General features: G+C 39.7%; 1 protein-coding gene and 1 long non-coding RNA gene across 2 annotated transcripts in view; one reads left to right on the top strand and one right to left on the bottom strand.

The window, feature by feature from the left end:
- Positions 1-22184, bottom strand: part of hip1rb (huntingtin interacting protein 1 related b) — a 26422-nt gene extending 4238 nt beyond the window's left edge. The window contains exons 1-23 of the mRNA XM_015004850.2: positions 21948-22184; positions 11596-11659; positions 10782-10924; positions 10532-10588; positions 10358-10438; positions 10148-10224; positions 9955-10016; positions 8503-8643; positions 8367-8424; positions 7723-7798; positions 7430-7588; positions 7290-7342; positions 7138-7210; positions 5916-6099; positions 5740-5828; positions 5526-5642; positions 4556-4657; positions 4167-4361; positions 2265-2412; positions 2042-2128; positions 1839-1946; positions 1549-1685; positions 90-200 (exon numbers count right to left, since the gene is read on the bottom strand). Of these exons, the coding sequence (XP_014860336.2) occupies positions 90-200; positions 1549-1685; positions 1839-1946; positions 2042-2128; positions 2265-2412; positions 4167-4361; positions 4556-4657; positions 5526-5642; positions 5740-5828; positions 5916-6099; positions 7138-7210; positions 7290-7342; positions 7430-7588; positions 7723-7798; positions 8367-8424; positions 8503-8643; positions 9955-10016; positions 10148-10224; positions 10358-10438; positions 10532-10588; positions 10782-10924; positions 11596-11659; positions 21948-22028 (2403 nt within the window). The 5' untranslated portion in view covers positions 22029-22184. The remainder of the gene's footprint in view (positions 1-89; positions 201-1548; positions 1686-1838; positions 1947-2041; positions 2129-2264; positions 2413-4166; positions 4362-4555; positions 4658-5525; positions 5643-5739; positions 5829-5915; positions 6100-7137; positions 7211-7289; positions 7343-7429; positions 7589-7722; positions 7799-8366; positions 8425-8502; positions 8644-9954; positions 10017-10147; positions 10225-10357; positions 10439-10531; positions 10589-10781; positions 10925-11595; positions 11660-21947) is intronic.
- LOC106928538 (uncharacterized) lies at positions 22088-24245 on the top strand. Its single transcript, XR_001420476.2, has 2 exons — positions 22088-22223; positions 23710-24245. It is a non-coding gene; the product is annotated as an uncharacterized LOC106928538 (long non-coding RNA).

Below are 24245 nucleotides of genomic sequence, written 5' to 3'. Positions count from 1 at the left end.
ATCCACACAGGACAATTATTATCTGCAGTTAAGGCACAATTTAAAATAAAATTTTTGATCAGCGCACGCTACGGTACATCACTGCTTACATCAATCCTGCGTACAGCCTCCTCAATAGCTGCTGATGTTGCTGCCATTTCCTTATCCACCAGATCTCCCAGCTCGTCCTGACGGATGTCCATTCCTTTCGGCCGCAGCTCCTAAATAGAAAAGGCAGTTGAAACTATTTCAGTCTGGGTTTAGGTGGAAAAAGAAAAAAAACTAAGAGCATGTTGCAACAAAAACAATTGGGGAAAAAAAGCAAAGCAGAAGTGTTAATCTCAAGCTGCATCTCTCGGAGCTCATTCAGAGTTTCTCTGGGAGACACGCAGTGCCAAACACATCTGTTGGCTCCACCAGGTTAAGCAGAATGAAAGATATTTATTAATTTAATATTTTACGCTAGCAGCATTATCTCTCTCACATAATTGTTTACCAGAACGCTTTCGGCAAAAAAAAGGTTGAACTAGTATGAGTGGAAGAGGTGCCAATAATTGTGCCATTGGGGATGGTGTTCAAAACTAAAGTTTCCTGAGAAGTGTAACGTTGTGCTACTGCCATCCCCAAACGACTACCTAAACAACATATTTAAGAGATTATACTGCTGATGAAAATATAAATGTGAAAGACAGTTTGTCCACTGAGCTGTTTTTTTTTTTTACAAGACTGTGCAGTAGAGAAATCATATCACCACAATTTATTTTCAACAGTAATCACAACTTTTCATTCTAAAAAAACAACAAAAAAAAACATTTTAAGCATTTAGTCCAAATAACCATTTGATCACAGCAATTTGTATTTAATTTGTGCCAAAAGCAAGAGAAACGGAACCCTTAAAGTTCATTTAGACTGTTTAGCCAGACTAAACATCAAACCACCACTTATCTAAAGTGTACTCTTGCTAAAAAAAATATTAAAATTGATTTGCAAAACTCAAGAAAGAGAAGGATACTAAAACAGTTCCATCTGGACAAGAGCATCAATACCCAAAAACATAAAATCTACCCAACAGGCAGATCATCAACATGTTCACAGTTATGCTGCTGAAGCTGATTTAACCCATCCTAAGACCACAGAACCGCCGAAACAATGAATAAAATACACATGGGTCCAATTACCAGGAATAGTGACTTCTCAAGGCCATTGGTTACCAGATTTGTTTTATGTGGCGTCAAGAGTGATGGGGGGTAAATATATACATGCCACACCTTTCAGATCTTTATTGGGAAGAAAATAATTTTTGTCCCCTATCACATAAAATCCCAATAAAAACACATGGAAGTTTATATTTATAACTTTAAAAGAGCAATGTTTGAGCCAATGAAAAGTTACACATGATAGCAGAACATTTTTTATCTTCAGTAAATCAGCTCCATTGGTCATAATTTGCAAAACAATCAACAACTGTATTATTCAAGGAGCCATCATCTTAAAAATGTTTTGCAAAACAGTGAGGACAAAAAGTGTGATGCACAGCATCTCTGCAGAAATCCTGCTGTTTCCCCTCACCTGACCCAGGTGCAGGATCTTCTGCACAATCAGTCGAACAGAAGCTGGATCGGCCCTCTGCAGGGTGTTCTTGGATTTCAGCTCCTTTAGGTACTGCAGACTCTGCATGGCACAGCCTCTGCAGTTCTCCGTCAGACCTGCAGGACATCACAGTGCAAAGACGCTCTGTCAGCAACATTTCTGCAAGGCTTGTTGTCCAAGAATAAACTCGCTTTAAAATTAATGCTTCTGCAGACGTATGCATGTAAGGAGGAAGTGTGATGTGTGTCCAGCAGTTCAGTGTTCCTTACGATCAGCTTGGTCAGTGGGTGCCATGTGTGCCGTAGCGCTGCCGTTGACGATCGTGTCCGCGGCCAAGTGGGAGAACTGGGTCAGAGATCTCAGCAGCCCGCCAGCGTCTGGTTACGAGAGCATAAAGTAGGGGAGCAGATGGTTACATCAGATAACCTTTTGAACCGACCGCACTGCGTCATGAGGAGGAGAAGGAACTCACCCTCCATGTTGCGCAGATAATCTCCATGTCCCTTCTTCATTTTGTCGATGGAGCTCAACGTGGCCTCCGCTCGATTTATGAGGTAATCTGTGTGTAGGAGAAACAAAAACCAAATCAAAAATATTCATACATGCAGTGCTGTATGTCCACATCAAGTTCGTATTTATAATGACGGATTTAGCTGCTTTTAATTTTAGGTATGTGGGTTTTGTAGCTTTCAGACCTGGAGAGCTGGTGCAGCGTATGTGCAGAGGATCATCCAGCTTGGCAACAGCATCTTGGATGATGTTCTCAGCTTCTGATATGGTGCCTTGGAGCAGAGCAAACTGCTCCTCCGAAAGCTTCTTCTTCATCTGTTCCTCCACACTGGTCTACAAATAAGCACACAAGAAGAGCACACATGTAAAAACAATGATTAACGCGTACAGTATGCATGCGTCAGTACAAGTCATCCAACCCAACAGCAATGCATCAGTGTTTTTAAAGAGCTTAAAACGTGAGACTATTAATCTGTTTGTAGGTGTGATCAGTCGCTGTAGCAGTTTACCATAATACATTGACTAATCTGAAGTGTTGCAATCAGTCTTGGGCCTCCTTCTGGATCTCAGCTGAGCAAAGCTTCTGGATAGATCAGCAGACACAAAGGAAGCTGATGCTTTTGATAAGATTGTTTTGAAAACAGGCAGATCAGGGTGATGCCAAGGCTTTGAGTTCATCACTGGATAAATGTTCACAAAGCTGGTCAGCAGTTCTTAGAAGGGCTTGATTGTAATGTTGCCAATAAATATTTTTATGTCGATTTTTGAGCAGCGTACAGCCATTCTTTAAAGAGATAAACAAAGAAATATATATGATGCTTGTAGCGGAGTAAAGCTTCTTCTCAAACAAGACGGAGGCTCGTATTTCCTTTACTGAACCCTTTTGTTCAGTATTTATTGAAGAGGAAAAAAAGGGCTTCAGCCGATAAAAACAGAACAACAGCAACAACAACTGCTCGTAACCAAGCAATAAAATCAACAAAGCAAGATAGTGACTAAACAGTAACAGATCCTTAAGCATTCTTCAAAATAAAAGACTTCCTCTATTCAAATAAATCATGTCTTACACTGAAATATATTTCACTTCGCCTTTGTAATTGTATACAATCATATTCAATATAATAATAATAATCATCATGTAAATTATGCTTAACATATAATTGTAATCAGTCACTTATCATGCAAATATACTGAACAACATAAGTGTAAAAAAGTCACAACAATGCTCCTTTTATGGCTTTATTGTCTTAATTGATATCAGGCTCCATTCTGATCACAAACAAACTCTTCTTAGTCAAAAGAAAATCATTTTAATCAAAATCTGACAGAGCTATGAATACATGTTGGCTTTACTGCTTTTTGGTAGAAACAGCTGAATAATTGTGGTCCTACTTATGATGAAATTTAAAAGAAAGTAAAAACTACGGTTATTAAAAGATGAACGCCGTCTTGTTCTTAAAATTTTTTTATTTTAACATTTCAATAATAATTAAAAAATGAAATGCGTTAGTGGGCTGTGCTGTTTAAAGTTAAAATATATCCAGAGTGATCAAGTCAAAGTTCCTGGCTGCTTGTGAGGCAACAAAGCAGGTTTTAATGGCTGCTGTTTAGACCTTTGTAATTTTAAACTGTTTTGTCTGAAGAGCGACCCGTTTTACTGTCATGACAAAGGAGAGACAAAATCCCCTGATGTAAACAAAAAACAATATTTTACTCAGTGATGCTTGATATTAATTTGAATTCAGTTTTTCTTTTTCAGTCGATATCCACTGGTGTCCATATAGGCCCTGGCTAAACTTCAGCTATTGATTGTCTTCTTTTCACAAGGTGCTTATAAACTGGACTTGAAGACGTTTATCACTCGTTTAAAAACAAAATATTAAGTTGTCACCGATTTGAGAATATTAGAAAAAGTAACCTCTCACACACAATTTAGGTAACAGAACAACAGTTTTGACATTAAGAGCCTCTTTCTAGCTCCCATTCACATTCTGTGACGGGTCATTGATGGTCCATTTGACATTTACGGTGATCGTGTCTGTTTATTTTAAAAAGTAACGCAGTGGGGCTCCTGCGTCCTGACTGACCTTCTCCCTCAGTTTGCCCTGCAGCTCTCCCAGCTCCCTGCTGCTCCTCTCCCGCTCCTGCTGAAGCGACGACTGCTGCAGCTGCGCCTCCTGCCGCAGAGATGACAGCTCTGCCTCCTTCTCCCTCACAGATCGCATCAGGCGCTCCTTCTCCGCCTGCAGAGCCGTCATGCTGCTGTTCATTTCCAACGATGTCTGGCGAGGAAAAAAAAAAAGAAAAAAAGAAAAGAGAGGGTGACGAGGAAAGCCAGAAGAGGCAGATGGCCATGAGTGAAAAAAGGAAAAATCCATGCGGAAAAGTCTTGCGCTTTGCCAGCAGAACTGGTGATGGCTCTGAATGGAGCTGGCTTAGCAGGACATTGGTGAAGTAACTGCAGACGCTCTCTCACCATCTCGCTGCTCTGCAGAGTCGCCTTCACCCGTGTCACCTCTGCCATTTTCTCTTCCAGCTCTCTCTTCAGTCGCTCCATCTCAAATTTCTGCTCCTCCATCTGCAGAGACACCACCTCATGAGCGCCACAGGGTTTTCTGAAGTATGCTTAAAAAAACAGCTAAATCTAATTTAGTTTTTAATCAGCGATTACAAACCATTTCAATAATCTTAGTATCAAAGTAAAGCTGACAGGAGACTCCATCAGAAGTATAAGTGTCACAGCAGCTGCAACAGTTTTCAGGGAAATTAAATCAGGATTTTCTGTCCCTCATCAGAGTTTTTTGGCCTTATGCAATATAGGAACCTTTTATAAATATCATAATTAAGGCTACAAACTTTTGAAAACCATAGCTCCATCAGTGGACAAAGACTAATGCAGCTGAGATAAACTAAAGCAACTTCACAGAGGTTTGGCACAGGTAAGCACCAGCTACAAAACTGGATATTTCCTGTGTTTTTACTTGCTGACATTATTTGTATACGTTTACAGTTGCTTGTTTTTTATTTGTTTAATATCCACATAAAATTTTTATACATTTATAATAAAAACAAGAAACTGCCACATTTGACTCTAATCAGAGTAAATTTTTTGGAAAGTCATTGTAAATAAAAAAAAAGCAAGAATAACAAATTCAGGCTATTTTACAGAAAACCTTTTAAGACCACCAAACTATATACTCAGATTTTCTTTGGCACTACTGGAGCTCCATACAATATCTTTTTGATGTTTCCTGCTCAATTTCTCAACTCGGATGCTCTTTTGGGATGCCGCTGTGCTCCAAAAACAAACAATCTATCCCGCAAAATAAAATGAATATCACATTTATTTATTTTATTTGTTTAAAATAAAATAAATAAAGTTGTGTGGGGCTTAATGTAATCACACACACATTTCTTGTGATCCCAGTTAAACAACAAGCACCAACCTTCATGTCTGCCTCCTGTTTGACTCGTTCCACCTCGAAGCTGAGCTGCTGCTTCGTCCTCTCCACTTCCTCCTGAGTCTGCTGGGTGGCCGACAGCATCTTCACAGTGTCTGCGCTCTGTTAGCACATTAGCACACTCAGCGTTACAACACAAGGCCGTCTGGCCACAGTCTAGCTGAAAGCAAACATCTCTGAGCGACTCTGGAGTCTGTACCTTGCGGAGCAGTTCAGCATGGCTGGCCACCAGCTCTGTGTGTTTCTCCTTCAGTTTGTTGTATCGCTGCTCGGTCGCTTGAGCCCTTCCTTCACATTCGGAGATGATCAGGTTGAATTATCTTGCTCATGCTTTGCAGGATTTGCCAAACAAAGTGCTTCATTAACACATCTTACTCTCTGCCTCCAGGAAGGTGCCCTGTAAACTCTCGTGCTCTGCGTTCCGGCGGCGGGTCGCCTCCAGCTCCATGCGCAGCTGCTCGTTTTCCACCAGCGCGCGCTGCTTGTGCATGCGCTGCTCCTCCAGCTCTGCCTCCAAACTGTTGATTTGGGACTTGAGTTGCGTGACGTAGCGTTGAGCCTTCAGGACCAGAAAGTAGAAAAAGAGTTGAGAAAAGAAGGTTTAAGTTAAAATCCAACGGCTTTCAAAGGTTTTAACACCACCCTGCAGCATTTTGTCAGATTTAAGTGACAAACTAACAATTTTTTTTAAAAGATACAAGTCTTTTGGGGTGTTCCTCTACCAGTTTTACAAATCTAGAGACAGAAAATGTTCCCCTATTTTTTGCAAAACAGCTTGAGGTCAGTCAGATTAAAGTCTGAACATCAGTGTTCAAGTCTCACTGGACTGGACTTTGACTGGGTCATCGTATCACATGAATACGCTTTGATCTAAACTCTCCCAATTTAGCTCCGGCTGGATGTTTAGGTTTGTTGACCTGCTTGAATGTGAATCTTCTCTAAAGTCTGAACTATTTTTCAGCCTTCAACAGTTTTTCCTCCCAGGTTGTCTTAGAGTTTCCCCATCAACTCTTGATCAGTTTCTCTGTCCCTGCTGGAAAAAGCATTCCCACAGCATGATGCAGGTACCACCATATTTCACAGAAGAGGTGGTGTGTTCATGAAAATGTGCAGCGTAGTTTCCATCACGCCTAGCATTTTGTACGTACCGTAAGTCAAAAAATACCAAACACACGTTTGCCGCATGTTCAACATGACTTTCTTTGTCAATACCCTTAATGTCTGTCCGATCCATCAATGTGGTTGACCGTGCCTTGGTACAGCTGCAGCATTCTCTTTCCATTTTCCATTTAGTGTTTTCGAAGATGCTTAAAGCTCAGGATATTGTTGTACACACAACTCTGCTTTAAACTTCTCCACAACTTTCTCCCTGACAATCTTTACACATCAACAATTCATCACAAGGCAACTTCGGTCAGCTGACATTCAGAGTCTGCTCGCCACATTCTTCACATCAGGTGTGGCATTTGGCATTTGCATCCAGGAAAACACATGATCCGGATTCCTTTGCACGTAGATAATTGTGCCTTTTTGCAGTCACACACAGAGAAAAAATAAATTCCTACACTGAAGCATTATGGTATTCTAGAATCCTCACCTCCGTTTTGACTTTCTCCAGCTCTGCTCTAAGCAGCTCAAGTTCTGACTTCAGGCTTTCAATCTGGAGATCCCTGCCAGACAGAAACCACTACCAGTCACACTCTGCTGGGATTAAAATCACAACAATCAGTTCAAAAATTAAAATCTCACCTCTCATCAAAGCCTCCATTTGGAGGTCCAAACGCCTGATCAAAAATGTCCACCTGTTGAATAAAACACAAACACCAAAACGTTTAGACAGCAGGTAGCACACTGCGTACATCCGTACCCCTGTGACTAGTGAAACACACCTGAGGCTGAGACTGCAGGCTGGGGGTCGAGGTTTCGACCTCGATGAGCGGCTCTGGCTCATCGTCATCGTCGTCTTGCTGATCATCGTCCTCGGGGATGACAACCACCGGCTTCACGTGTTTGGCCAGCGCTGCTGCATGCAGGAAGTTGGGTGGAGACTGGAAGAAAACGCATTCATTTAAATGACGAAGGCATGGGCAGCACAGAACCAGCATGTGACTTGCAGCGAAGTCTGTAACACCCAAAATGTCACTGTGACTCAGCAGAAGTGCAGCCATTTTTCCTCTCTTACATCAGGCAGCCGGGGAATCTGGATCAGCCTCTTGAAATACACCATCTCTCTGGCTCTGTTAAAGAAGTTCTTCAGGCTGTGTAAACAAAAACAAACAATGCACAAATACATTATGCACAGTATTATCCATCAGGAATTTAATTTCTAGTTCCTTTCTGTTATTGCATGGGGTAAAACATATTCCCAAGTTAAATATGAACAAATCTGCACAATCTGACAAAGCAACGCCACAAAAATACATCTAGTCTGATACAAACCTTGACAAAAAACAATGTGTGGGATGTGGTCCATTGCAAAACTATTCTTTTATTTTCATATAGATTTAGCCACATCACAACCTCACAATGCATTTTACTGGAGTTTCACAAACTTTCTGAAAATAATAATACAGACTGGATTTTATTTGGAAGCATCAGACTACAGGGGGCAGAGTACAACTGCACACGAAAACTTTCCAAATTTTTAAATCCATGTTTCATTCTCCCTCAACTTCACAATTACACTCAACCTGGTGCTGGTTTATCAAACTTTTATTTACTGAAAGTAGAGTTCAGTGTGTTTAATTGTAACTGTGTGGAGCAACGTTATGCTACAGATGGCCACTGAATAAAGAAAAGACAAAAAACCTGGATGCGTTCACTGACCTGTTGAATTGCTCACGGAAACGGTCACGGTGTCCTTGTAGGGTATCAGCAGGCAGACCTGGAATCATGATGCAGGTTTTTAGGCGCACATACAGATCGACTGCGTGTATTTTTCCATAGCAGTCGGCATTCTTACAGGCATGCAGCTTGAAAAGCAGCTTGACGTTAAAGTGGTAGAGCTGGCTGCAGTCCTGGACAACCTGGATGAGCGGAGCCAGGCGACACTGACCCGACGTGAGGCTGGTGACGGCGATGGAAGAGTTCAGCTGCCGCAACACTGCAGGAGAAAACAAAGACATTTAAGATTCAGTACCTTCCCAAACATGAACCCACTGCATTTCTGTTTCACTACTTTGGTTCAGGAATTGAAGCATTGTTTGAAAAGTGAGCTAAATTAAAATAAAGCACCAAGAAGGTAACAATGTCAAATAATTTAAGAAGAAATTTTAAATTGTACTTAACAGAAGTTATAAATGCTATGAATGTTTAATAACTTAAATAACTGACAAGCAAAATAATGATATGCATTATAAATCAATACGTTCAAAATGTTTTATTTGCACCTGATAATTATGTGACTGAATATACATAATTAAGAAATTTCACATGTAATGATTTAGTTAAAATGTGAGACACTGTAATGGTTAAATATTAACCCTTGGTATTTCAGTTTTAATTTTCAATGCAGGATTTGGTTAATTCTCTGAGAGCATATAGAGGAACAAAAGTGCCAAAAATGTAAAAAAAAAAATATTTATGTAAGAAATTAATCTGTATGAATAATTTAACTGTAACACTAATTATTAAAAACATAATAAACATGCTGCTTGAGTTGCTTTTAACAGCACACAAAAAATATACACACACATTTTAAAGAAATGATCCCACTCTGTTGCACATTCCTTTGGATTGGAGTCCGCCATTTTCAAAACTACTCAGTATTTTATGGTGTCATTTTGACCTTACTCTACAGAACATTATTCTTAATTTTGTTTTTTCATACATTTGTAACACTTCTATCACTGTGTGAACCTACATATCTCAATCTTCTATCACTGTTACACCTAAAGTTCCCACTGAGGAACAACACATTTTAATCGTAGCTCCAGAAAACGCGTGGCTATGCTCAGACAACCGACTTGAAAACTTTACAAAGCTTGGAAACACTTTTTAATCCACATGATATTCCAAGCACATTCCAATTTATTCCTGGTGTTGCGATTCTGGGCCTCCGCCCTGCAAGCCTGGGAAGAACATGTCATTACTGCTAAACAGGAGGAAATCACTTTAATGAGCTCTGAGTGCAGGCACTTCCTCAATGGTGAAACAACAAACAAGTAAAGAGGAGTTCAAACTAGACCGAGTCGGCTCAGTCACGTTTCGCATGGAGTTGTTCCCAGTCCGTGTGAAGAGATGCAGCCCGTCAGCTTCTTACTTTAACCTTTCTTGATCGAGGCCATTATTTGTGCATAAATAGATCATGTCTGCAGGCAGCAGTCCTCGGCTGCAGCTCAGGTTTCTCCTGCCTGAGAAAGCAGTTCAGAAAAAAAAAAAAAAAAAAAAAGGTAGGAGGGGTTTTAGTTATCACCTGTCTCGGCCAGCTTCAGCTCAGCGTCCATGTAATCGAACACCTCCACGGTGAGCTGGAACCTGCAGGACAGAAGGCGATATCTTTGTCACTCAGGATGGAGGCCCCACGACGGCACAATGGAGCTCCGACTCTGCAAGGCATATGAAAGGGCTTACTTTCATCAGAGGTTAACCTTTTTTTTTAAACTCACACATTATTAATGTCGGTCCCCGCAGTGCGCTCCAGCACTTCGTCCTTCACCTCCAGGTTTGGAGGGATTTCCGTATGCTGCAAAGATGCAAAGCTTGAGGTTTAGCACTCTGCAACCAAAACAACTTGTGCTTTTTATGAGTTATTCTGAGCAAGCAGAGCAGAACAATAAAGTTTCTGCTTTATATAAGCGTGACAATGATGCATATACCTTTACATGAAACTCCATCTTTGTGCAGAGTAGCTTGGTATACAAAGCCACTAGCTGTCCATATTTGTCATGGAGGTGGCTCTGGAAACGAAACGAGTGGGAAATAATTATAGAACAGGAAAAAAACTTTAAAAACATGAAGAGTTTAAGAAAAAAAAAGTTACCAAGACTCACCCATAGTTTCCCATATTCAGCTAGAGAACCATGATGCCGCATGCAGTCCTGAAGAACCTGCAGAGGTTAAATGCACAGCTCAACTAATGTCACATTCACCGAGAGAGAGGACTGCTCCGATTTTATTTTTCACAAAACTTTGCGTTTAAAAAGAATCAAATCCATCAAAGAAGAAAGATTAGAATAATCAATGGTTTTGCCTTTACTGCACACAGTTTACAATCAGCTGAAGCGGTGCGTGTCGCCTTACATTGCGGTGGCCGTCTCGCAGGATTTTGTGCAGCACATGGCAGAACTTCCAGCACAGGATGGAGCTGGTGCCCAGAGGGAAGCCCTGAGCGTAGGACCAGAAGGTGTAGGCTCCCTTCTCCCTGTGAGTCCCCAAGATGATTCCTGTTCATGCTGTTAAGGAAAATACAAACTACCACACAACTGTGTCACAATTCTCAAAAACAACAAATTTAATATAAAACAAAATTTTTTGGGGGGGGATATTTGCATTATATTTATTTTCCAAAACACCTGAATGACAAATATTCTAAATATTTAATTTATTACAGCACCTTTGACAAAGACTGTACTATCACATGTATTCACTCTCTCATTCCAGTTCAGGTGCTCCTATCACATCCAGTTGCATAAAATCCAGCACTTAGACATGAAGCGTGTCGGATCCTACTGGATTTATAACTTCTAATTGAGAGCATCATCCACTTGGATGTGGTTTTGCATTTAGATCCCAGTTCTAATTGAAGGCAGCATTAAAATGGGTACTGCAAAAATGTACTTTCCAAGTTTAAGAGTCATGGTCTAAAAGAAACCAATAACATATAGATGTGGCAAATTGCAAACTGGTTTCCAAATTTGACATTTCACTGACTGGATGGGTGCGAAACATGAGCGTTACTGCTGGTCCTGCTAAGAGACAACAGAACAAAAGAAATCAATTTCAAGACAAAAGACAAAGATTAAACATGAGCAAACCCAAAAGACAGGTTTTTCTGAAGCCAACTATGTTTTGTCACGATGCAGCCTTGATAAAAATGAAACCGTTTCAAGGATACGTCGCGCATGTTTCTCCTTCACAGGCGTCTCTGTGTTGTTGATGGCTTTGCTGATGCTGCTGAGCTGAAAGGAGAGGCGTTAAATTAGATTAGATCTTGAACATCTTTATTCTTCACAAATATGCCACATAGTGTGTTGCATGTACTTTATCTTGCATCGGCTGCACGTTTGTTTTTTGGTGAGTGTTTAAGGGCGTTTAAAAAAAAAACCCAATGCCACTTAATACACACTGACAAGCACTACGCGTTTAGCTTTATTGTGACTAATTAATATAAAATGCTTTTCATAAAACCAACCAACAAACAAGTTCTGACAAGTAAAAACAAAAACTGCTCAGACAAATATCTAAAAATAACTAAAGGAAGAAGTAAAATGTTATTCTTGCTGATGTTAATCAGCTAATCTTAGGCTGACATCAATACAAAGTTGACCACAGCCAGAGGCAGCATATTCAGACCGCTGTTGTGTCAAACTCAACAGCTCTTGTGTTAAATAGTCAAAGGAAACTCTTAATAAAAGAGACAAACCCTGAATCAACGGGTGGTAACTACAATGCTATTAATAAACTTGAGTGACTCGCCATCACAGAAAGACGGGAGACGGGCGGCTCTGCAACCTGTCCAGCAGGTAAAACTGGAACTGCTGAGACACGAGCAGGAAGGCAGCAACAGGAACACATCAGCAGGATCTGTGTGTCTTCTGGACTTAAATACAACCTGAGGCTCAGAAACTGGTTTGTTCCTCTTGTTTAAGCCAAGAATGTTTTAATCAGGGCTGGGGAAGAACTCAAGCTCTTTATTCTATTATATTACCAATACGTTTGATGATTCAATGTCCCCAAACAATCCTTTAAAAATGCATCTTTTGTTAGTAAAACTCTTGAAATTATTTAGTTACAGGTTTTTTGTTATCATGAATGCCTGGCTAACAGCAAAAACCCTCAGCTGTATGCAAAGTACGCTGTGTACTTTTATGCAACTTGTTTCAGAAGTCTAAAACACAATTGTTCTCAAATGATGTGTCATCGTGTGCTGTCACTTTAAGACAAAATAATGCAAATGGGAAAGGACAATATAGATAAAATGTGCTGCAACGGATAAAGCTAATTACTAGAGAGTAGTTAAATAGTTATTAAAAAAAAACACCTATAGTTTCAAGAATAGTTCTTGGAATATCTCAATAAATTAAGTAAATGTTTTTAATAAATGTATTTTTCCACTGCTCTGGTATTCTGAACAGTCTTATCTAAAATCTGTGAAACAGACTGGATAGTAAAAAAAGGGGGCAGAATAACCATCCTGGATTAGAAAAAAAAGAAACACTGGGTCCATAAGGTTTTCTTTTAGGATCATATGTTTAAATCATAAATAACCACGTCCTTCATGACAATACTTGGCTGTCTCAAGGCTAATTCTTTACAGTCCTGCCTTAGTGCATATTTATGTTTTACGTGAGAGATGTTAATCAGCTAATCTTATGCTGACATTAATACAAAGTTGACCCAGGAATATCCTGATCTCAAGCATCATCTCCAGATCTGTATTTTCTGACTAAATGACAGATACTTTTTGTTTGATGTACAGTCAGATTTTATGCAATCCTACGTTTGGTGTGAATCTACAATTTGAGCAGCTAGTTAACAGAAAAGCCGTTGACATTCACGTTCAGCAGAGAAGAGAGCAGATGAAACTCTAGTCAAAACTCGCCTTAAAAACTCCTTTCATTTTTGTCTAAACAGTTATCTGAAACTTATAACATGTTGAAATGAGAAATTAAGTGATCAGTATATAGAAGAAATAAGCTAATGTTAGCCCAACGTCGAGCGGGATCAGGAAATCATTAAAGACTCTGCAAAGACAGATTCAGATATTCTTTGGGAAAATAAAGAAAATGGGACATTTTATGAGTTATAATAGGATGTCAAACATTTATGCCAATGATCTGACTGTGTTTCTTCTCTTTTGGTCTTGCTCGTTGGAAATCCTCATCTTAGCCAACCCTCATATCAGCGGTAGTAGCTTTAATTCAACATGTTTATAAAAGCCTTTTTAATCCATTAGAGACCTGGGAGTCAAACCCATGTAAACACAACCGTCCAACCATTAACGGTCAGACAAGAGATAAGAGAGGAGGTACACTCTGGGCAAAACAAGACGTATCTGTGTATAAAAGACTCCATCCCAGCCCCCCAGCCTCTTTCTGACTCAAATGAACCGCGTGCCCCTTCATTTACACTGGGCAGGCGAAGGGAGCGAGCGTGGAAGTTTGTGTGACAATGAGGGGTTTGTTGGGGGAGGAAGGCCGACAGCCGGGGTAGAAGGTTGGGTTGGATAGGGGGATGCGATCTGGCACACAGAGCCTGGCACAGAAACCTCAACAGATGGCTGCTGAGCAGCAAGGCTCTCAGACTCCTTTCGGCAAAAAAAAAAGTGAGAACGGACGGACGGAAAAGGACATCGAGTGTGAGTGGAAAGCTGGAAAGTGACTGAAAATACTGTGCAATTCGGGGAACATTAGTATTTCTTTAATGGTTTGAACTCAATATTTGTTCTGTAATAACTAGGACAAAACGTCGGTGATGTCTGATAGTAGGGCCGACATTTTCTTAAATCTGTTTTTTCATTGTTCAGTGCACATGCAAATTATATGCATTTTTAGAAAAGTGATTCAACTCGAGTCCAATATGCTTATTTCTAATAACTGCACAGTATTTTATGTTATAGTCTTGTATATTATTAATCTTTGTTTTGTTGTGTGTGAACCTTTATATCTGTTGCTGCTGTTACACCTGAATTTTCCCATTTCTTCTATTCTAGTTTCATTAACTAACTCAGGATTTAATAATTGTCTCTCCAATCGTCCTCTGATGAATTGTCTTTTTGTTCCTCAGGTGAAGTGGGTGTGGCCTGGAGTCACCTGTTGACTGGGAGCACCTGAGCCAATGTTCCTCACACCAGTGGCTGCTCATTCTTCCCCTCCAGTATTGGTATTTTTGTTTAGTTGGTTTTGCTTCATCTGAATTAATTAAGCCTTGTGTTGGTTATTGTCTTCATTCTCTCTTGTCTTGTTTTGGATCCTGCTGTACTTTGATTCGGTTTGGTCTTTTACTTGTTAAAAATGTATGTTAATCTAACAAAAACACATAAATTTGCCTTAATATTGTCGTTTCTTTTTGTCGTGTCCTCGTGAGCCAGGTTGTGACACAAGACATGTTTTCTAATCAATTATCAAAATTATAGATTCATTGATTACATTTTTCCAGCCAATACTCAATTTCTGCTTTTCTTTGAGGTCAGACCTTCTGATATCTAACATGTAAAAGTGAAAAATGAAATAAGAAGTTTTTTTTTTAATCTGGTAGTTTAGAAATCAACTGAAAATAAACTGATACTAATATATATAAATCAAAGCATGAATTTACAACCTTTATCTTTTATTGAATAAGTCAGAATAAGACCAGAAATGATGGGATGTCTTAGTATGCAAGTAATTAATAGCAAAAACATAAAATCAGATCTTTCAGTACTTAATCCACCAATCAGAACCGATCAAGTCAAATTTGGACGCTTTAAGAAACCAGGAGCTGCAGATGCTGGTACTGTAGACTGTGTAATGCTCACACACTTAATGCTGCATCTGGTTGAAGCGACAGCAAATCCCTCTTTAACCAGCAGAGACGAGACGTGAGAGAGAGGGACAACCTGGATAAAACCCAGGCCCGCCATAAGGTCCAATCCCAGCTAGCATTAGTGCAGGAACACACACACACACATGCTTCTGCACTCAAATACTGTAAGCTTCTTTAATGCAAGGCGTCTCTGCTTACCGGGTCATCTCTGCTTTTCAGCAGCGTCTCCATAAGTTGTGATGTGAAACACTGAGAGATGAAGTCAAAGCATCAGAGCTACACCTCCACTGCTTCTCTCCGAACATAATTCCCCGAGGTGAAGGCACTTACCGCAGGACTTTATCTGCTTAATTCAACAGTCAGCTGCAGAGGATCTGCCTGACAAGGTCGCAGACTTCAACAGCTATTAGCTCCGGTTAGCGAGATCAACCTTTTAACTGGGAGGTGCATCAACAAATGGGAGGCTAGTCAATAAGGGAGCGGTACTGAAGAATTATATACGTCTCTGAAGGCATTTCCTGTCAACCTAGAAAGCCAATTTTCTTCATTAACTTTTAATAGTTTGGTCTCTCTCTTTCTTTCGGAGTTGAGTCATGTCTACCTTCTCTGACTGAAGTGGTTCCACTTCCTCTCCATCAACACAGACAATGAACCCGACCAAAGCCCAACAAAGCGAGTCTTGTTCTCTTCACCAGCTTTTACTCTACATTGAAATGGAAACTGCCTGAACACCATTAAAGGTCATTTAGCGCACATTATTATTTCTGATAAGCCCTCGTTGAACTTCTAATGGCAATAAATAGCCTTACATTTGTTCACGCCAACTGTATTTAGACATTTATGCTGGGGCTTTCCATAAATCATAACTCTGATACTCTATACAGACAGGATGATATCTTATCTAGATAGAGTTTACTTTTATATCTAAATAAATTAAGCATATTGCATTAAATTAGGGGAGACAGGATCCAATGGAAGAACTGATCAATTTCAGATCAGCAATTGATTCTCATTTCTCTTTAAGAATTGTGATAACAGAAGCAGTAATTCTTTACATTAGGGGTAGATGCATAATTTTCTCCCGTGAATGAGCAACCACCAGAAAAACAGGGTTTCACTAATATATCAAAACAAAAGACAAAATGATTAAGGAAGCCAGATTTTAAACTGCACAGTCTTTACAGTCTTATCTGAACTCAGATTTTTAAACGACTGCCTACATTTTAAAAATCTAGCATTTACCATAACAGAGTTTGAAAGCTTAATTGGATAATACAGAGCTTCTTTCCTGCACTCCCATCTGCTGAAGGTCTTGCTCTCTCTCGCTCTATTACAGCCTGAATGAACCACAGAGACGTTTCCAGCCACATAAAACACTTCCCTACATCTTTGTGCATTTTCTGACTTCATTTTCAAACAACTCACCGAGACCAAAACCAGCCAAATTTGCACTTTCTTCCATCAACACTAACTACAACACAGAAGAGTGTTGTTGTCAGCGCAACCTGGTGCTTGTACCGCATTTTAGGGACAACAAAGTCAATTTTCTTTCTGAAACTCAACACTGAACCACAGAAAAACTGGCCCCAACTCAGGCTGGGTAGCTTCCAGACCACTGTATCGCTTTAGTAAATTAGCCAACGATGGCGATCATGTGAAACTAATATAATAAATTCAATAAAATCTCTAAACAGATTTCAGGAACAAAAGTAAAATTACACTGCATTTAGGATATGAATGCGAGTGAAAATAAAAGACCTGTTGTGCCAATAGTGTGTTGTAATCGAAGACGAATTTAGTACCAATGCTAAAACTACTTGACTCTGACAGAGCTTCCTGTGGGCGTTTAGTTTTAGTTTTATGCACACCCTCAAAAAAAAAAAAAACCCTATGCTGCAGATTTCTCTAGAAAAGACACATCGATAGGAAGCTGTAACAGGAGGATGACGAATGCTGACGAGACATCTCAGAACAATCCATCTGTCCCATTAACCACTGTGCGTTTCATTCAGCGTTAGCTCCCACTCAGTGGCTAAGTTTACCCTTCAGGACTCCCATCCCCCTCCTGCTGCTTTCCCACATGGGTGCTTGCTCAGGCAACAGCAGTGAGGGAAGGCAAACACTACAGTACAGATACACAAACACAAGCAGGACTGTGTGAGCGGCAGCTCACCTTGGCACTGAGGTCAAAATCAAAAGGAGATACGACAGGAGCCAGAGTAATGAGTGGCAGAGGAGTTTCTGTGACTTCAGTTTAATTTACATATGAGCTACAAGGTAAAATCAGTACAGTCAGGGGTTTTTAAACATTTGTTTGCTTCAAAGGTGAGTAATCTGATAAAGTCAGGGTATTATGCAAGTGCTTCATTTTCCTGTTGCTCAGGAAATACATTCAAATGAAGTGACAATTAAACTTCACTATTAACTCAAAGCAATTCATTTCTCCTCTTTCTGTAACTGAAGACATTTCAAACAACATATGTACACAACAAACCTTATTCGACATGTTACCACCATGGAAAACTACAGCCGAAGGAAAACTACCTGCTTATTTCTAGTCTACGACTACAACAGCTGTTTAAACTCAAGGTAAATGGGTTATTTCAACAATCAAATTCAATAACTGCCAATTCAAAGAAAATGATGGACAAATGTCATCTCTTCTCTACTGGAATAAGTCCAGTGGTAATTTCCGTTTTACTAACAGCTAAACTAAACTTTTCTGCCGTCATCTCCAAATCATCTTCTCCAACTCAAATGGAAACAATTATTCAAGCATCATGTTCTCCTCTTTACACTCAAATCTACTCTGTGACTCCTTTAGGTGTCAACTTAGATGAGTAATTAGCTCAGCGGATATACGACGACCTCGCGCGGTGCTGCGTGTTTCATCTGTTCCACCTCTGTGTCTCACAAGCTGGACAACCATTTGCAATAAGAACAAATTGGTCTTGTTTTAACCATTTAGTGTAAAAGAGGGTTGTTGTGTGATTCATTGATACGCAGGAAGCACAAAGCAAAAACATCCTCCCATGTCTGCACAGAGAACTTAAAAAGACTGAACATCCTGATAAAGGAGGCTGGTTCTGTTCTGGAGATTTCTCTGGAGATTGTCGTGCAAAGTAGGATTCTTTATAAAAATCAAGAAAATTACAAACAACCCCGAGCATCCTCTTCATCAGACTGTGATCAGAGGCTTCTTCGGTGAAAATGTAACACAGACCACTACAGGAGATCCTTACTACCCACAGCATCTACAGCAACTCCTTAAGGAAAACTGTAACAACAATATGACGTAACATTTAATTTCCCTCTGGGATTAGTAAAGTGCTTTTGAATTGAACCTGAGGTTCTGTTATGCTCCAAGTTTGAACTAATGCAGTGACGTCCAGCAGTTCTCCTCAAAAGCCATTACTAAACGACTTCTAGATGCATCCTTCTCCAACACATTTGATCATTCGAGTTAATCGACTACCTGCATGTAGACACTGGACCTGAAACATACAGGAGCTTATAAAAAATATTCAAACCTCCATAAACCTTTGCAAATAAAAATCTGATTAGCGGGGTGTGCCTTTGCATTCAGTATTTGTGATTAAACTCTTAGCAGAACCGTCGTTCACTGCACTTACAGCAGCAAGTCCTCCCTCCTCTACAGACTTAAAGATTTGCCCATTGTTCTTTGCAAACAGCTCTCAGCTTAAGGCATTTTTGAAGTCCAGACTATCAATTGCAGCTCTGACTGTAGATCAAGGATTGTTATCCTGCTGGAAAGCAAAAATCCACTTCTGTCTAAAGTTTAGAGCTCCATCAACTCCAACCAGCTTCCCTGTTTCTCACAGGATGATGCAGCCACTACCATGTTTCGCTGAGGGAGTGGTGTGTTCAAAGTGATTACAGGTAGGTCAAAGGGTTCACACGTCTACTTCGTCCCTTATGTGGCTTTCAGCCTTCATGAACCTGTTTGTTCATGAATGTTGTCAAGGTGTTTTGATGTATTGAAATTTGTTGTTGTAATGTGACGAAATGCGGAAAAGAGGAGAAGCTTCAGAGGTACAAACAGATCCAATGCAAAGAAATCTCAAAAGGCAAACCTATGAGGGACTCCAAGAATGTTCTTAGGTTAAAATGTGATTTAAAGAAGTGAAGCTTTTTTCTCAGAAAGAGTTACGTCTTCCTTATAATTAAACCAATGGGACAAAAGGTGAGCCTTTCCCTGGACTCTGTTGCAAACTGCATGTGCGCACCAATTTTCTGCAAAAATCACTAAAAATATTGTCAACAAATAATCAAATAAATGTTTAAATTTAGTCAGCCGAGTAGCAAGAGTTAAGAGTTACAACCACATCAGAACTAGATGCGACTCTTTTACGTGGTGCAGCCACATACATGAAGCTAAAGTGGCCTCATCAGGTAAAGGTGACAGGCAGCGTCTCCTCATCCACCTGTGCAGCAGGTTTGAATCACTTTCACAATCTACGTCTTTGATTACACAACAGACAGACATTTAGAAACAGTCACACGTACCAGCTGCAGGACTTATGAGTCTCATTAGTTTCGTTTTGACCGAGAGCTTTTAGCACTAAAAGTGCAATGCATGTTCAATGAGTTTATGCTCATTTCCAGAGACCAGACGTCTAATAGTTTAAACACCACGGCTCCTCCACTCTAGATGCACTTCACAGGCAAATAAAACACCGACTGTGGTGCACGCTTATCAAAGCAAAGTCTGTTTCAGATCCCAAAATACTGGAGAATCTGAACACCCAGAGAGCTGCTTGTTTGGTTACTGATCCTCGTCTGAATCTCGTGTTTCTCTCGCACTGGGGAGTAAGATGCACTGTAGCTCCCAGTATGACTTACTGGTTAAAGAATGTAACCATTCAAGGTGGAGTTCAAGCTAAATGCACCTATTTTAAAAGGAATATCACAATAATCAGTTTACGTAGACTTAATTTATTAATCAAAGAACAAGGCTTTAAAAAAAAGAGAAGGAGCAAGAGAGAGAAAGAGAGAGAGAAAAAGGACAAAATGTTTGTAATGGAAGAAAGGTGGTCAAACTGGAAGGACTGCATTCGGAGAGGAATGAATGGTGTGACTCCTCAGACCTGAAACTCACTTTCAGTCTCTGATTTAAGGACAAAGTTGAAGTTAATTCACAAATATTGTCCAAAAAACAAATATCCAACACAGTTTAACAAATCTTGAACATGCTAGTTTCGTGGGTTTATATAAAATGTTTTGACTTAATCTGTGTCAACAAACCAATGTGAATAAATCTGTATTGTGAAAATATTCTGTTAAAATACCTACAGTATGAGCTCACATAGTGAACTTCTCCAAATTACATCTTCATTGTAAACAGAAAATGTTTTTTTTCCACACATGTAAGTTTTGGAGCAGGAAACCTACAGCTAAACATGTTGCAGCTAATTCCCATATTTATATTATTGGTTCCATTAAGCAAGCACTGAAACAAGCATACTCTTAATATAAGTACATAAATGTGTATGCAGTCCCTTGTGATTATCTATTTAGTAATTTAATTAAAAAAAAATAACTCTGTTTTAAAGAGATTAATACTTTATTGTGTATTTTTATAACAGGTTCAGCAAAATGTGTTTAAAATTACTTCCAGTCTTTGTTAAGATCTAAATTAAGATTAAATTATCATCAGACATCTCAGAGCCTGGACCATCTCCAGAGAGGTGGTCTGATGGGGCCACTGGTGCCACTGGGCTTGTATAACAAAACTAAAATTCAGAAATCAATGATATTTCAGGAGTTTCTTTATGATATCGCCATACAAGCATAAAATTCAGCGACTTATTAGATGCTTCCTGACTAATTAGACATCTGAATACCGACAGTGATACATTACTACATTAATAAATACAATACTGTATGTTCATATCTAAAAAGAATGCATCGTAAACTTTATTTTAGCATTTTAACACTAATTTTTAGCACTAACCAATGAAAATATAAATCAAGATATCTAGTTTTTAAGCTTTTATAAACATTCCAAAAAGAAATTAGTAAAAAAAATAAAATAAAATCTTCCACCAAATTGCATGAGACAAGTAAATGATTCCTTACAGCAGGTTCTTGAGGAAATTACCAAGTTTGATTTAAAACAGGAAGAGGCATCAAACATTTTCAAGTTAAAATAGCATACTATGAAGTACAGAAAAAAATGACATAAGGATAAATAAATATTGCACCTTTCTAAAACGTGAACTCTCCTTTTGTAAACCCGTACTGGCAACATAATATGGTAAAGGTCTGGGAGCATGAGCAAATTTCTTGAGGTGGTAAATGCCTCCGCTCAGCCCCCCTTGGTGGCGCCACTGCACAGAACTCACTTTGTAGAGTTTTTTTTTTTCCCCCTACTGAAACAAATACATTTGGGCTAAATCCAGTGCTGGAAAGTGAATGACGACATCTCTAAATTGTTGCAGGTAATTTAAATTAAATAATAAAAGGTTGAATTTTTGTGTTTCAGGTTTAAATGTGCGTGGTGAAGCTGTGAGGCCTTCGGTACACCTGGTTTTCTAATTAAAGCTTTATTTTCTGACTTAAATTGTTGGCTGTAAATGTGGCCTATGCGGTAAGCCACGCAGAAGGCCTTTAAAATAAAAAAAAAAAGAAAAACCCGCAGGTTTCCACTCCACTGCCTGATAAAAGCCCTGCACTCTCCTTGTCCGTGTGTTGTTTTTTTACCTGCTGCTTGTCAAAGTGGTCCCTCTCCGCTCCGAGGTGATGCTCGGTCCTCCTGCTCTTCACCCGCGTATGAATGTTCATCCTTCTGCCTGCACAAAGACGCTTTCACCGAGAAGAAGGGCAGTCCCTCCGCTGCTTTCCGAACCGTCCAGGGGAGCTCAAAGTGCGGGGGTTTCCTCTCCTGTCCGCCGAGAGTGTCAGGGACATCTCCGAGCTGCGGCTCCCTTTACTGCTGATGCGCCGCGGCTGAAGGAAGCAGGAAAAGCAAACGCGAGGGTGAGTTTAGCATTACGTGGACGGATCCACCCACAAAAGGTGGGGGTGGGGGGCGGAGGGAATCACCACCATCGTCATCATCGTTCATTGTGTCCTCTAGCAAGCACATCCACCTACAGGCAGGTTGTTTTCAGATCAGCTTCTTTTTTTTTTTTAATCCATCTGTGTTTTTTCTATTGTTCTGCCCTCTCCATCTGTATTCATGGGCGCCATTCAGATTAATCAAAATGCACCGGGTATATTATTATTATTATTATTATTATTATTATTATTATTATTATTATTGCGCGATTATTTCTCTAATCCTGAGGTTTCATCCGGTTAAAAAGAAACGAAAGGAAAAAAAAAAACTACAAGTGATGACACAAACCAGGAAATGAGAATCAGATGATGTGGGTGGACTGACACGACACCTTCAGTGGCGCGTGTGACTGTCGGATTTCAATTATAACACATAATTACCACATCAAATTAAATGAAGGCTCACTCTGGTTTTTTTTTAATGGTGCTTAAAAGAAAACGGGATCCTCTAACAGTGGGGACTTAGCCCAGCCCCCGAAAAATTATATATTTTCATAAAGTTAACACTCAAATAAAGTCACATAGACTCCATCTTTGATCCCCCCTCCCCCCTCTCCTGTGTGTATATTAGATTTAAGTTTAAACTCTGAAAATACCATTCTAATACAGAGATATGCCTCGATCGAAACCATGTCACTGTAGCGCTGCTTTATGTTTAAAGTTTCTTCCAGCCTCTGAGCTTTTGTTCTTACTTAATTTAACTCCATCCTTTTGCCTTCAGCTTCCCTGAAGAATATGACTCCCCCAGCATGAGTCCTTTGCCTGACAGGACTGCTTGGGGTGCAATAATTGTTTTTTCCAAAAGTTGCATTTTTCTTGCTAATGTAATATTTAGTAATTTAGCCAGTTGGACAGAGTTTCTGGACAAAGCAGCGGATGATAACGCTGGATACAAATTACACCAGCCAAAATACTAAAGGTCACAGAGTGATAGAAGCACAGATAGAGGAGCAGAGACACCATCACTGAAGTCATCATTTAAGTATTTACCAATGTCACTGCAAACTCTTCTAATACGCAATGCTCAAAAATTTGGTTTTGGTTATAAGTTAGGGTGAAATTCATCCTATTGTAGCCTGTCAGTTTTATTCTCTGCTGCTGTTTAGATTCGTCTACACTTCCTCATTATTTTGTAACCTTTCTTTGATTTGCTTTTTAATGGTTTACCACAGTGGGTTGTGTTTCTTGCTCTTTCATTTTCATGCAAAACGTTGACTATGCGTACTGATCTTTGATTGACTTTTTACTTTCTGCAGAGTTTGAAGACTAAACAAGGAAAACTGTATTTTTCATGTACACCAATGTACATGAAAAATATCGCTTACAAGTTTGTCCAACTGGAATTTCTTGTTTAGTGTTTTTTTGGGGCTGGGTGGAGTTTCAACCGTGATGGTTTTGTTCACAGGTATGCAGGTGAAGGAAGCACAACGGCTGGTGGGACAACAGGGGGTGGACACGACAGGGACATGCTGTCTGTCCTGCAGGCCAAACCGGCTCTTTCAGATTTTTCCGCCCCTGTCTGAACTCTACGCAAACGATACAGGGCAGAATCCAATCCAGTGAGGCAGAAGGAGTAGCATCCATGGATGAACAGCCCACAGAAATGCATGATTCATTCAAAGAATGTGGCGGACGTTACGGCGGGCGAATGAAGTCACGCAAGGACGGCTTTTCGCAAAGAGAACAGTAGGAAGGTGGAAAGTTTACCTGTTTTCACTTTTCGTCCTTTACACTTTTTCACTCATGTTTTTTTGGGGGGGTTTTTATGCAGTGATAAGTTCTTGGATATTTTATAAGTCCCTTTACTTCATTTTTAATCAAATGTAATACATTTGTGTTTTCAATGTGCCTTTAAACTTAATAAAGCAATCCGCCTTGTTTCTAAGTTTACCCTATATTACAATTTGAAACTATTTCTTAGATTAAATTATTTTTATTCTC

Source organism: Poecilia mexicana, unplaced genomic scaffold, assembly GCF_051168715.1.
Source record: "Poecilia mexicana isolate PSO_F unplaced genomic scaffold, ASM5116871v1 scaffold_9, whole genome shotgun sequence".
Taxonomy (NCBI): domain Eukaryota; kingdom Metazoa; phylum Chordata; class Actinopteri; order Cyprinodontiformes; family Poeciliidae; genus Poecilia; species Poecilia mexicana.
Note: the sequence above shows the minus strand (reverse complement) of the source record. Positions and strands in the feature narration are given on the sequence as shown.